We start from the raw sequence: 14450 nt of genomic DNA, 5'->3' as shown, positions 1-14450 counted from the left end.
ATACAGGAGTTGCAGGACCAAACCATGTGGTCGGCGCGTGGTTTGGTTATACCGAGAGTTACACGTGTAATTGTCAAAATACCATTGTTTTACACGTAACCCGTCCATCCACGAGTTATTAATGTATGGGGTGTAGTTATCAAACACGTCAGCCCATTGCGAATACAGTGTTAAAATGCAAATGAAGTTGAGTGCACGGCGCGAATCTGCAACCAGAGATGCAGATGATTTAGTTCTTACGAGAAAAGGCGGAGGTAGTATAATAGATCATCGGCCCGTCTTTTCTCACGATGGAGAGTAAGTTTTGACTGAACATATACGAGAATTTTAACACTTTATTAATATGCGTTGAGCAGTTAGAAGAAATGAAAACACGATCGCAATAGTACTCTGTCGGAACGAATTAGTAGTCATTATGTAGAAGAATATATGTATATATTTCGTTAAGTTATTGGTAATACAATTTGAATAACAGAGAATTTTATTATTACAGAACACTGTACATAATATGGAAACAAATTATAAGAGCCTATAGTACACAAACAGGAGACTTTGTAAAAGAATTGGAACCAGCTAATCTTAGAATTGCTGGATTAACAGTACACCCGGAAAATTTTAATACTATTATTGCCTGTACAGAGAATGGAGAACTCAATTTTTGGAATTGTCAAAGTGGCATTATCACGAAAAAATTAGTATGAACATTAAATGTATTTCTTAATAGTATGAAAAAGTATGCTTTCGCAAAAAATGTTAGTCTCTTCAATAAATTTATGCTCTTCTTGTAGAAATTGGTATTCCAAGAGGAACCAAAAGTGAAAACCTTTCACATTGTAAATTATAAGACTCATACAGCGAATCAGTTAAGTCAAGTTCTTGTGACCTATGTTTCAAAATGTAACACAAAGATTTATGTAGTGTTATTTGACTTGGATAGTGGAGTTAGTACAAAATCTACATGTATATCGTAAGTAAAAGCACCTTAATGATAGTATATTTGCTATTTAGAAATGAACATTTTGTTGTTAATTATTACAGAATTTATTCCCAAGAGTATTATGTTGATATAATTGGAAATCATGGGGAGAATTTAATAGCGGTTCTTCATGATCTGGATTTACATATATTAAATCCAGCAAGGAATCTTGTAGACAAATTGTATGTACAAAATTCTATGGAAAAGTACTACTACTTAAATAACAGAATGTAGTAACAAATACTTATAAAATTCTATTTCACAATTATAGACACAAAACAGGCAAAACAGGTAGAATACCAACATGTATTGCTGGACATCCAGAAGAAGAATGCGTCGCTACGGGAGATTCGACTGGTCGTGTTGTGGTATGGAGGAATTTATTCCAAACAAGGCCATATACAGCGGTCTATCATTGGCATACACTACCAGTTACTGAAATTGCATTTAGTAAATCAGGTGAAATATCTAAGTTTTAATATTTATGTACACTTTAACATAGTAATGATCAGACATATTGAAATAATTTTTTTTGAATTACAGGTGGTCATATGTATACCGGTGGAGGCGAGTGCGTATTAGTAAAATGGGTTTTAGCGAATCCGCTCCATAAATCTTTTCTTCCTCGATTACCAGCACCTATAAAACATCTTACTATTGCTCCAGATAATTTGTACGTTGGTGTTTCTACATTGGACAATGGTACTTGAATTATTTAACCACCATTATCGATAATACTACAACTTCTTTTAGTCTGTTATCAATAACACATCAATAAAAATTGCAGGCATCGTAGTTGTGAATCCACAAAGAAAGTTGACCTCAGTAATACAGAATTTCACATGGGGTGTAGCTTTGTCTTCCCAAGATTTATTCCCTGCTGGCCTTGTTGTTGATCCACGTACAGGCTCTCTTGTTTTAAACAGTCGTACTGGACATGTTCAATTTTATAACACCTACACAAAAAGTCTATTGTACAATGTGAGTAAGAATACACGGTGTATTTTGTTGTTAACTACGAGTATAGCATATTTAAATACTGGTGTTCTTTCAGATAAATATTACGGCACAAAATTTTTTAACTCAAGAGCGCAGCTTAATCATTGTAAATACAGAAGTTACGAAAATAGCTTTAAATCACGACGGAACTTGGATGGCGACTGTCGAGGAACGTAACGATAAATTATCATGCATAGAAGTTAGGCTCAAGTTTTGGATGTTCGATGCAAAAGAACAATTGTAAGCACAACATATTCCCTTATTCGTTTCAGTTACCATAAATCTGCACGTCCATTTGGTAGGTTCTCATTAAACACGTCGATTGAACTTCCCCACGAGGGAGGCGTTAATGCATTACAATTTCAACCGACCACGTTACTCGACGAAGATGGACCACTTGTAGTTACAACTGGTAGGGACAAGAAATTCAAATTGTGGCATCTTGATGAGTCTACGTCTATGTATAGTACGTATCCTATATAATTTATTAGTATATTATAATAAACAATAATAGCGAATTACAAGATCATGTTTGTTCTAGAAAATACAAAACATTGGCAATGCCACAGTGTAGGGGATTATAGAAATCTGCCTGTAACGGACGCGGGTTTCTCAGTAGATGGCTCATTAGTTGGTATTGGTTTTAGTTCTAGTGTAACAATGTGGACACCAGATACGTGTACATTTAAATGCAGTCTTACTCAGAGTCAATATCAACAACCAATAACGTAAGTTCTAAAGAACACAATGATGAGCATAGCTGTAAGAGTAGCAGTAATTATTAGGATCTAAATTTTATTAGACGGATCGAGTTTGGAAAACAAGAAAGTTGTCATCTTGTTGTCGCAGCTTCCAAAGAACACATTGCAGTTTGGAATATCTTGTCTCTTACGTTGATATGGAGTGTGCCTTTAAAGGTTGCAACTCTCGCAGCTGATCCCAAATCTACCCATATGGCTGTTTTTACAACTGATAATTCGCGTGAGTGTTTGCATCCTCGCAGAACGCATTATTGAATGTTATCGTAAACGCTAATTTGGTTTGTTATTCCAGTGTTTGTGTTTACACCTCAGAATCTGTCGCCCGTGTACACGAGAAAAAACGTTATTGAAAAGAACAGTTCTATTTTGGGAGCAACCTTTGTATCGCATCTTCAAGATAAACGTGATCCCTCGTATAAACGGTGGCAGCGAAAGTCGCAGCTATTCTTTTTAGATTCTAATCAAGTGCGTAACATTCCAAGTAAATATTTATAATCGGATAAAAGAAACTTGCTTGTTTATTCGTTATGTCTGTAGGAATTATTAACGTTGGAACCAGAGTCCGAGGTGACTATAACCCTAGAAACTCTGTCTTCGAATGGTTCTGTACCCGCCACCGCCTTCGCCAATATGATAGCAGCTAAAACAACTGTAGACAAGGAGAAAGTAACTTCATACGTGCACGGAGAACTGGGTATATCAGGAAAGGGAATGGTCGAAGAAGTAAGTGATTAATAAACATTCTACGCACAAGTATAAATAGTACACGAGCAAAGCATATAGCCAACTGTATCGGGAGTTTATCAGGTAAGTGATATGAAAGCACACATGCAATACAAAACAGAATTTATTTCTAAGACACATTCTCATTCTATAATGAGATCGAAACGCGCTCTCATATATACAGTCTCACATTTAGTTATCGTACAAGTAATTACAAAACACGGAAGTACAAATAATATAAATAACTTAACGGAGGGGCCTAGTATATGCCGATAACGCTGTTGTGTTGGTCATAGAAAGATTTTTTTATGCCACCGATCTCGCAAGAAATTGACCAAGTTCTCACTTTTTCATAATGCTTTTAATCTATACAAGAAGAAGAAAATCGGAACACGAAGATATCGTAGTCTTACAATGGACAGTCTTGATAGTAAGTGATGACAGGCTGGGTACAGTTTTATACATTATACATGGTGTCTTCTAATTAGTACGGTTACATTTTCGACGGTTCAAATTAATTTAAAGATGTGCAGTAGAACATTCAGAACGGCTGGTCGATGGAGCTTCATGTAAAGGGACTTATTGCTGGTCGTTGGCCCGGGATACCTGTGATTTTGTATGTGTCAGTGTTTCCTTCCTAAACGATAGTTCCGACAACGGCGCACCAGGTCGAACTTCCTGTAGCGCAGACAATGCCATTGCGGGATCTGTCGCATGTTCTCGATCGCCTGCAAGTTATACATCTTGACGAAAACAAATTGGTGCGGTTTAATAGAGCTCGATGAACAAAGGGCAGGCGTCGCCGGGGTATATAAACAACCATAGACGTATAATACCTAAAGATTTGGCCGATATGCCGTCAAATATTAGAAAAAGATAGCGTTCTTTAGGAGTCACCATTCTGCCTTCGTCTGACATTCATTCCTTTTCATTCCCTTTCTACTTCTCTGTTTCCTAGGCAAACGAAAACTTCTCTGTCTTACCAGGCATCGTTAGAAAAAGACAGATTGGTAACCGTACAGCAGCTAACTGTTTCTAATTTTTGACACGGTTTGACAATGGGAGATATTCAGAACGCATAGTCTAGGAATTATTATACGTCTATGTAAACAACCGACGATAATCGTACCGAGGTTAATTATAATTGGAATCGTCCGTAAAACGACTCCTGCTTGTTTAAATCTGTTTACAGTGTGTCGTGTACCACCTACAGTTCGAGTCAGATTAGATATACCAACACAGAGACAGGGAAGAAAGACCACTGGTCCAGTAAAGATCGTTCGCGATCAACGTCCATTTCTGCTTGCAATGTTATCGAACGCGGTTCCACGTGCACGTTTCGATCGAAATATGTAACTCATTTGGGTGGTAAAGGGAGGGGAGGGAGGTGTCCGTGGAGCGTACGCAGCAGTTGCACGGTTTAAACATTATTCTGTAGCAAAGAATTAATTCACGCGTGTGTAATTGGTTCTGTTTTCTGTAAACAAACGATTCCCGTTACAATTCGTATTATCAATGCCCGAGTTATGTCATTCCAGACGATGTATTTTATCGGTGAACACGTGCGGAACATTTTCTATCCAGATCTGTTCGTTCCAATTTTGTAAACCATTGCGCCACCCCGACGATAACCGCAGGCCGCGATTTCCCTAAATTCTTTACGATTTGTTACAATTATCATTTTTGTACGATTTCTAGAAATTAATTCTGTCCGAATGAATCATAGCCTGTTCTACGTTCGACGAAACTCGTGCGTGTGTTATTTACTTCTTTCTTTTAGGATCGCAACTTCTCGACTCCTGGATTTCTAGTGATTACACAAATGACTGTACCTAGTCGCGTCGCAGCGTTCACTCACGACCCGCGGTCGGTCCGTTCCATTCCACCGTTGCGCATTTTTTACACGCTTATTCGTAACGAGGAACGGAAGCTTGCGAGTCAAAGACCCCTGGAGCAGCTGCCAACTGCCTAACGATCACTCGGAACACGTGGCCGAGCTTGATGCACGCGAACCCTACGCCACGTGAAACGGAAAATGTGTGTTCCAAGTGTGTACCGGTCGGAATTGATCGTCGGTAAAGGAAACCCCCCCCGAAGGATTCGCGAGGCAGCGTTGGAAACGGTGATCGAACGTTGGTACAGAAATTTTCCCTTGTAATTCGTTCCCCGAAATCACGTTGACACGTTCGAATTGTAGATGGTACCGCGAAGTATACTCGCAATCGATTCGATCAGCTTCGGGGCGGATGGTACTCACTATTTCTGGGTTGCTGGCAGGGTATCCGGACGTGGTGGCCGCCAGAAACAGGATAGCCACCAAGATGCACGACACAAAACTCCACGCTGTCAACTTCATGCCCGACGAGAATCGTTTTCGAATCACGACGACTATCGAATTCACGACTTCGACACTCGGTCGAGTAACGAATGGGGCAAAACCACCTTGTTCCTGAGAATGAGAAATCTCACGAATTACCACCCCCGTGTCCAAGTGCTGTCGAAAAACTGCTTCCAGGTAGAATTCGTAGAGGAGTTTTTTAATACGTCTTCTCTCTTTGCCCTCGATTGTTCGATTTTTATGGTTTCCTTTTTCCTTTCGGTGTTACACGCGCTCCTCTACGATCCAAGTTTCCGCCCCCGCCCGATTAAATCGTCGTTCACCGGAAAAGGGTTCGATAGTTAAAAAAGAGCAAAAACAAACTGCTCGTGGAGACCACGATATATCTGGGAAGTTGTTTCTTGCTTGAACGCCCGGCGTAGGACTGACTTTGAGAAGTGGCCTCGCCATGATTTAATATAGGAGCCGCTTCGCCGCGCTCCCACCCCCTCGCACGGCGTTCCAGTTGTCCCTCTATGACCTAGGGCATTGTCTTTGACGGTGAATCCTCGCGGAACGCGTCTGTGTCTCTCGAGGAATCGTTGGGGGGGGGGGGGGGGTTTCCGGAACTGTCGAGTGTCGGAGAAACAATTCGAAATCACTTCGCATTCTTTACGCAAGATAAACTCCTGTTTCCATGAACTGTACCAGGTTTTCGGTGTTAGCTCACTTACGAGGAGAGTTCAACTCCCGTCGTGGATGATAAGGGGATGATTACGAAAGAGGCTAAATATGGCAGAAATGGCCGGTAAAAATAGCTCGTTGAAATCGTCTTGCGAACGTATATGTGTACATATAGTATACAGGGAGATATCGGCGTCGTGGGCCGGAGAACAATGATGCTCCGAAGGCGGGGCATCGAAGTTCCGTTGGCTCGATGCGAAATCAATATAGCAAAGTTTCGGGCAGGGACTTCTACCGAAACGTAAAATACCGGTATATGAAAATACTAAATACCGGTACCGGTATGAATGTAATATTTTCACCGGTATTTAGGATTTTCATATACCGATATTTTCGTATTTCGGTTTCTATAAGGGTTATGAAGGTACAATCGAAAAATATCGGTATTTTACGTTTCGGTAGAAGTCCCTGCCATGTATACAATAGAAATACCGAGAAAATACCGGTTTTATTTCGGTTTTCGGTATACCTTTACTGACATAATACATGTATCAAAATCATACCGGTTTTAGTCCCTGGGCATAATACTGGTATCAAAATTATACCTTTATTAAATCCCTGATTTCGGGACACGGCGCAAGCAACAAGTGCCTGTCCCCCCCATATGTTTGAAGTTCATATTATCGTGTGTGTATCATATAAACATAGAAATGTAGACTGCGCATCAAGGGGCGTCTCAAGTTTAGAAGGAGGTAGATCGCTTTCGGAGGGCTTGACATCTTTTTTTAAATTTAAATAGTGGGTGTAGAGGCGCTAGGGATCTGCATTTTAAGTCAGCTTTATTAGAAATAGATAGCAAGTCCTCCCAAAAGTAACCCTTCTCTTTTTAATGTTGGGACGCCGGCCCAGCCTGACGCGCAGTTTTATATTTCTATATCTACTGTCGTTTGTACATGTGTGTGGCTGCTCGAATTGACGCGATAACATCTCACGGAGCCTTCTCTGAAAGTTAAATCTTGCCCCATTTGGAGATTGGGTTAGTCTGGAGGCTAAGCAAATTAAGGATCATCACGAAACGGTCCTTAAGGCCGTGTATGATCGCTAATGATGGCGCATCAAGAAGAACGTGTGGACGCGCCCGCCGTCTAATTAATATCAAACGATAGACCACATTTACTCGGCACGCCTGTCGTCCTTAATCTCTTTATTATCTTTACCTTTGGATCCGTGCAAGAGAGTACATTACATATATTATGGTACACGCAATCTTCAAGGGGAAAAGTGATGTATTTGAGATTCAAGGCGATCGTTTCAAGTACTTTCTACGAAGATGTAGAAACGTATCTGGAGTGTATTAAGGGAGGCCGAAGAAAGTGTTTTTTTTTTTGGGAATTTTTTTCTTAAAAACCATAAGACCTTTTTCAAAAAATTTGTTTGTGTTTCGAAGATTGCAGTTTCTAGATTATAAGGGAATTTCGTTATTTAATAATATTTATTAGTAAATAAATGGTGAGCCATCTCCCGGATGTCTCTTCACAAAAAGTGGTCTGCCGTGATCGCTGTAACTTTGTAACGGTTCATCTGAAATTAAAAATTCAGTAAGATTTATGTAATGGAAGAACCAATCTTGTCCTTGAACGTGGGGTTTTTCGAAATATTGATTAGGAACAAAATGGGGGACATTTTCCTGAAAAAGTACGATTTTCACCTAATAATCGCTAGTTTTTGGTCAATTAAAAAAAAAAGTATGGAACAAGTTTTCGAAGCTAAAAGTTCTCTGAATTATTTCGGTCTCTTGGCAAGTATTCCGGATGTTTGTAAACATGAAGCTTCGATAGCTTCATAAAGAATAAGTTCAGGGCATAAGTATGTTAGTACTTTTAACTTTGTGCAGTCAAAAACCTAAGTTTCCATTTTAAAAGAAGTGCATTTGCATTTTTCCGATGCACCGATGCACAAAAGTGCATAAAATTAGTTGCATATTATGCACCGTCTGATACCATTTAAATTTTACTTATAACATCTGCTTCTATTCCCATTTAGGAGGTACAGTCTGTTCCAGTTTCGTGGAACACCCTGTATACCTTGATGTAAAGATAAAATTGTGCGAAAAATAGACAGATCAATGTATAGTTATAATCAGGATTTTTCAAGCGTCTTGATGACGTCACGTTGCTGAACGTAAAACGTCGTGACGCGTAATTAATTAAGTGCGTTCACGTCTGTGCTCGCTGTAGACGGATATCCGCTAACTCACCGCTTTCGTTCTTGCTTGACAAGTTGCGTCAATTCTTAGGAATTGCCCAGGTCTTAATAGTTTTACTGTCCTCGTCACTTTTTACGTGGCTTTCTGTAGAATCGTCTCGCAAACGTCTGTAACGATCCGAGGCTCGAGTTACATTGTCTTCCACATTTAACAATTGTCCTTTAATGTTGATCGATTCTTACTAATAGTAGATTGTTCCAGGACATGGAAGAATCTTTCACTGACACTTTCTACTAAAATAGATCGAGTAGATCTGTTCATACTCTCGAAAATGTACTATTATTCCGCGAATAATTCTTGGAAGTGACTCATTTAATTCGAGATTTTTCCTCTGCAAATGATACACTCCCAAGGAACCCTAATTGACTGGAAAGCTATCACGAATGAAACATAAAGCGAATTAACATTTAATTGATGTTATTGCTAACCCTAGAATGACGCCGTCTGGGTTCTTTTTAGTGTACCTGATGCTGTTGGGTCGCGGGCGACCCCGAAATAACATTTGAATACTATTGAACATGAAATCCTTTTTCGAAAAACCCCTTTTCCCATTCTTCTTTGTTCTTATTTACTGAGAAGACATCGAAACGTAAAAGTTATTTTGAACTTTATGCTGAAAGGGTCTTCGATATGATTTCTTTAGAATTGTTTCTCTCGACTCACTGGTTAATGGCCGGTTAATTAGCCCCCTCAAGTGCCATTCAATTTTAATACCAACAATTTTCTCGTATTTCAAATAGTTTAGGAAATAACGGACTGTACACTGTTTCGTGGACACCCTCTATCTACATACTGATTCCGTAAATTTTATTACAGTGACTCCTTGATGAATGCGACACGAGCAACCCCGTTATTCCCACCACTGAGGGAGCAAGTCCCCCTTTGAAACCAATAAAAACGGAGTAAACAGAAGCTAAGTAAAGGCTTAACTTCGTCTAAAAAAAAAACAAATTTATGAGGGTCTGAAAGCCTTGGAGTGTCTTCCCATGAATGCTCCGAAGCGGACTCGAGTACGTCGCACTCATCGAGACGTTACTGTCTATCGTAACCGAATAATGGAGTCACTGTTGCATCAGTCACGAGCTCTGGTCCCATATGTATACTTTTGGCTGGTATATTCCTCCATAATTCGCAACAGGTTCACCTTGGTTAGTTTCGACCCCATCCGCCATATTTACGTTCCCTCCCCGCGAAACATGGCGGCGGTTGAAATCTGTGTCGAGAGGACGTGGGCGCCTCGGGGTGGGAACTTCGATTCTAATTAAACTTTCGATACTTCGCCGAGATTAACATACCACGCCGAACTTTCGCCCGGGGGCGGCCGAAGAATCGAAACTTTCGACGGTGTCTATTATCCCTTTATTCAATTTCGTTAGCATGTACAACAATGGCGGACGTGGTTTTCGCTACGGAATTGTTCGCAATAGTGTTCCCGGCAAAACCAGGTCATCACGAACCTCCCTGTTGGGGGAGTGGGAGAGAGAGAGAGAGAGAGCCAGAGCTACGAACAAAGTCTTATCTCCCCCGGGAACTGCCCTGATTGTTACGTTACCTATTAATAAAATGGTATTCACCGTGTCCGACCGAACGGCGGTTCGGTCACGTCGGTTTTGTTCGAAGCTGGCTGGTTTTCATGGGCAAATACCCGCGATGCTCTTGACGACTATATTCGCGAATGGAATGCTTTTTCAGACGGTTTTTAACCCTTATAACATCGGGTCAAACTCGTGGTGAGGATATGAAAATAATTTCAACAAACAGACATGAAATTCGTTTCCTTCGAGCGAAAGTGAAATTCTAGATTGCTGATATTAATATTTAACTTTTAGAGTATATTACACCTTTAGTTATCGCTGCAAAAGTCATCACATCATTGCGGAAAAAAAAAGTATAACGTGAAGTAGGAATTTCAAAATGAAATTGTAAAACCAGTCATTTTTACTGCTGTGGTAGTTCTAGTGTTAACATACGATTTAACTGTTATATCGGTACTTGAAATAAATTTGCTAAATGATAGGAGACTTTTCTTTACGTCACTTTTTCCCCTAGAGAAAGCCGACTTTGCTCGTCGGTGTAGATTAAAGATCGTTTAACCTATACGAACGTATTGTTAACCGAATCGAATATGATATGGTATTTCACTTCCAATTACAGTAATAAACAAAAAGGTATGGAAGAACAGTTGTGTGAGTGATCCCAAACATTTAAGCAACAGTGTATAGTTTCTCGTAAATTGGAGCAATGACGTGGACTTTTTCGAATTGGGCAGAATTTACGAATCCAAGGGTCAGCTTTATATTGCGTTCAATCGTTTTGTAAATTCGTATGAATTAATGAAACTCCGGGATCGAAGCAATTTCGAGGTAATTAGAAACGGTCGACGAGGAATGGAACACGTTGTAGCGGTTTCGGATGATTCTGAGCAATGTTTCTTCTTATTTCTCTGACGGCCCGGGATGAAACAGCGCTGTTATATCGTCGTGACTTTCTGGCGTAAACTGGTGTATACCGCGGAAGATTCGTGTGTGGGATGCACGAGACGTGTCAACCTAGATCTGAAGTAGAAGATTATAGGAATTGCAGAAATTTTGCGTTCGGGGGTGTGTGCCTGCGTCAGCCTTAAAACTAATTAACTAATCGGCCGTGTGGCGAGGCGTCACAAGCGGTGAGCAATGTGAACGTACTTCGAGACCGGTCATACGTGCGCGTCTCTTCTAACTATAGACATTCCGTATTTCTCCTGTCGACGAAATACACTGGCCGAAATATTCTATAAAATCACCATGTTTTCGAATGGATTCTTACAATTACTCCATACCAATGAAAAATTTGTCTTTTGAGATTAATTAAAGATAGTTAAAAATATTACATTTATTTACAAAAACACTGCATACTGTGTGCACTAATTAGAAATGTTCATTTACCTAATATTGTTCGTTCACTGGTGTGATTTGAATTTTTTCTTTTTAATTTAATTACACATTTCCTATTTTTCCAAATTAAAAGCTGTACATTGCAAAAAAATGCTACAGATATCACAGAATCTAAATTTCATGTTGCCAAATATTTATTAATATTATTGTCAAATAATATGTCAAACAAAATCTCTTAAGTGTTCATTCATTGGTGGGTTTACCCTAATTTACGTATTGTTTTGAAAATATTATTTTATAATAATATTTTCCCATAAGAAATAATGAAACGTGTACATGTTCACTGCCTTGCAACAGTCGATTTACACTTTAAATTAACAATGACAACGTCGTGTTTCAGCTCCTCAGCGTCTCGTCCCACACTTTGCCGCCCATGAAACTGCTCTGTGCATCTTTCATCGCCTCTCTATTGATGTCATCGACATCGAAGGCCCAATCAACGGCTGACAAGTACGACAGGTAATCTAGCAGCCAAGACAAGGAAAGTTCTATATCACTTAAATAGTTTCCTGAGGCATAGCTGCGTGTACCCTCGCAAGCAAACTCGGCTTCCACTAGGGGAAAAAGTGGCGTTAGAAAAGGGCCACCTAAAATTTAGTATCGGGAATTATTGAAATTTATACCAAATTAACATTCGATTTAACATTTATTTCAGTACTTGAAATAAATTTACTAAGTGGTAGGTGGCCTCTCTCTTACGCCACTTTTTTCCCTAGTGGAAGCAGAGTTTGCTCGTGGGTGTACCACGTTTTATAGTTCGTGTGGAGCGTTGATTGCAATATATTCTACTGTTCTTGTAGGGACGATCGTGTAAACAACGAAGAGGAATCAGCGGAAGAGAGCGAGAGTGAATCTTCACGACCAACGAAACCGGAATCTTCTGGTGTTGTTGAAAACGATGATACAGACGAGACGAATATGCAACTGGTCGACCAAAATTGGACCTTCCTGAGTACCATACTTCCTGACCAAGACGACATGGAGACTATTGAACATTGATCAACACGGAAAGAAGATCTCGACTTATATTCTATCGAACATTCTTCCTTGACTTCGATAGAGAGAGCATTGTAAACTGAATTCATGAATTTTTTCAAACGAAATATTGGCAATAAGAAACAGGAATAATATAAACAGATCATTCGGCTAAATTCTCTCATGGAACAATACGCATAAGAACGAAGAAGGGCAATAATTATATTTTATGTACACTATTTATTACACGGTATCTGACAAATACAGTATATACACAATACACTTACGTTAAAAAAATTTCACACGCATAAAAAACGGTGCGCTGTGGTACTTCTGAATAACGGTTTTGTTCGTCGATAAGAGAACAATGTGAGTATTGTTACGTACGCGTGCGTGTGACTTACTCTCGTGTCTCGTTCGGAATTTTACAGAAGAAAAACAGCGACCTACGACGGTTTCGGGAGCTCATCGAAACGGAAACTAAGTTCCACCAGTTCGGTGACAATTTCTGTTAATCTACGATTGTATTCGGGGGTGCTCTTCATGGTGTTGATTATCATTTCAGTTCTGCTAACAAATTGATGGATACTGTAGGTATCAGAATCGTTCGTGATCTCAGCGCCCACTTGCTCGTCCAGCAACACTGTCTGGAAGAATGTGGCTGCCGTGATCGCGGCGCACAAACGCTGCTCTTCCATTCCCTCGACCACCTCGGACCAAGCTGGAATATCCACGGAGATCTTGGCCGTTTTTAACGTGTCGCACAGCACGCTGTAATAATGCTTGAGCATACTCTCTTCGCAAGCTAGCCGGAAACTGCGATCGGCGCTGAGATACAGAAACTGGGCGACATCGTGCGCCAAAGGGCAGTACCTCACCAATTGGAAGTCTACCAGCAAACACTTGGGCGGTACGTCGTTGCTGTACATCAAATTGTTCCCCCACAGATCACCGTGGCTGACCACGTTTCGCTTCGTGGCTGACGTCTCGATGCCAGAGAACACTTCTTCGCAGATATTTGGCAGCAAACTGGCGTCCAAGCCGATGTGTTCGGCGACACCGACGATAGCGTCGATACCAACGCTGAACCACTGTCTGCACTTGCCGGTCTGGGAAAAGGAATTCTCCACGAAACCGTGCGGGTACAGCTTCTTCAAGGACACACCGAGTCGCGCTTCCGTCAACAAAGACGACGCGTGCAGCCGTGCAAGAGTGGTCAAACCGGCGACAACGCGTTCTTTGGTGAACACTTTGTTGCTAACGGTGTAACCTTTAGCGCCCAGGTCTTCGAAGATCAGCAGATGATCTTTGACCAAGTAACAGGTCGGCGACCATGGTTCCTTGTTGTATACCTTGTAAAATTCAGGGACTATGTCACGGTAGAATATCTTCTCTTTCAGAAAGACACACCTGTCGATTACATACTCAGCCTGAACCGGCACATCGTAAGGCACGCCTTTCACGAAGAAGGACAACGTCTCAGTGCCACCGCTTTTCGATTCAACCTCCACGGTGAGCCTCAGATGGGTCCCGAGAAAGCCGAGCGTCCCACTGGAGTACGGCCGTAGGGCGAACTTTTTCACATCTACTTCACGACCCAATGACCGTTTCGCCACATTCTGAACATCTTGGAATGTTAACAGACTCTGGGGCGAGTTCCCGCGCGTACCGACTTTGCCATCCGATTGTTCCGACGGGATTGGAAGCTGCAGTTTCGACTTGGACATGACGGAGGAGGGAGCTCAGAGTTCAAGTTATATGATCCCCGCGTTATATATGCGCCGACTAACACACACCTGTACTTTTAAAACGCATC

General features: G+C 40.8%; 2 protein-coding genes across 2 annotated transcripts; one reads left to right on the top strand and one right to left on the bottom strand.

Annotated features, from left to right (window-relative positions):
- On the top strand, positions 1-12676 carry LOC107187908 (WD repeat-containing protein 75). The gene is made up of 15 exons (XM_015576105.1): positions 1-297; positions 494-695; positions 789-967; positions 1039-1158; positions 1248-1435; positions 1520-1678; positions 1764-1957; positions 2031-2215; positions 2278-2441; positions 2517-2703; positions 2778-2956; positions 3029-3201; positions 3274-3459; positions 12000-12118; positions 12460-12676. Exons 1-15 carry the CDS (start codon positions 176-178, stop codon positions 12656-12658), a joined length of 2556 nt encoding a protein of 851 aa, XP_015431591.1. The 5' UTR covers positions 1-175; the 3' UTR covers positions 12659-12676.
- A 392-nt stretch (positions 12677-13068) lies between these two features.
- On the bottom strand, positions 13069-14449 carry LOC107187789. Its single transcript, XM_015575962.1, has 2 exons — positions 14431-14449; positions 13069-14375 (listed from the first exon to the last, which is right to left on the bottom strand). Exons 1-2 carry the CDS (start codon positions 14447-14449, stop codon positions 13081-13083), a joined length of 1314 nt encoding a protein of 437 aa, XP_015431448.1. The 3' UTR covers positions 13069-13080.
- Between the last annotated feature and the right edge of the window lies 1 nt (position 14450).

The sequence above is a fragment of the Dufourea novaeangliae genome, unplaced genomic scaffold (genome assembly GCF_001272555.1).
Source record: "Dufourea novaeangliae isolate 0120121106 unplaced genomic scaffold, ASM127255v1 scaffold112, whole genome shotgun sequence".
Taxonomy (NCBI): Eukaryota; Metazoa; Arthropoda; class Insecta; order Hymenoptera; family Halictidae; genus Dufourea; species Dufourea novaeangliae.
Note: the sequence above shows the minus strand (reverse complement) of the source record. Positions and strands in the feature narration are given on the sequence as shown.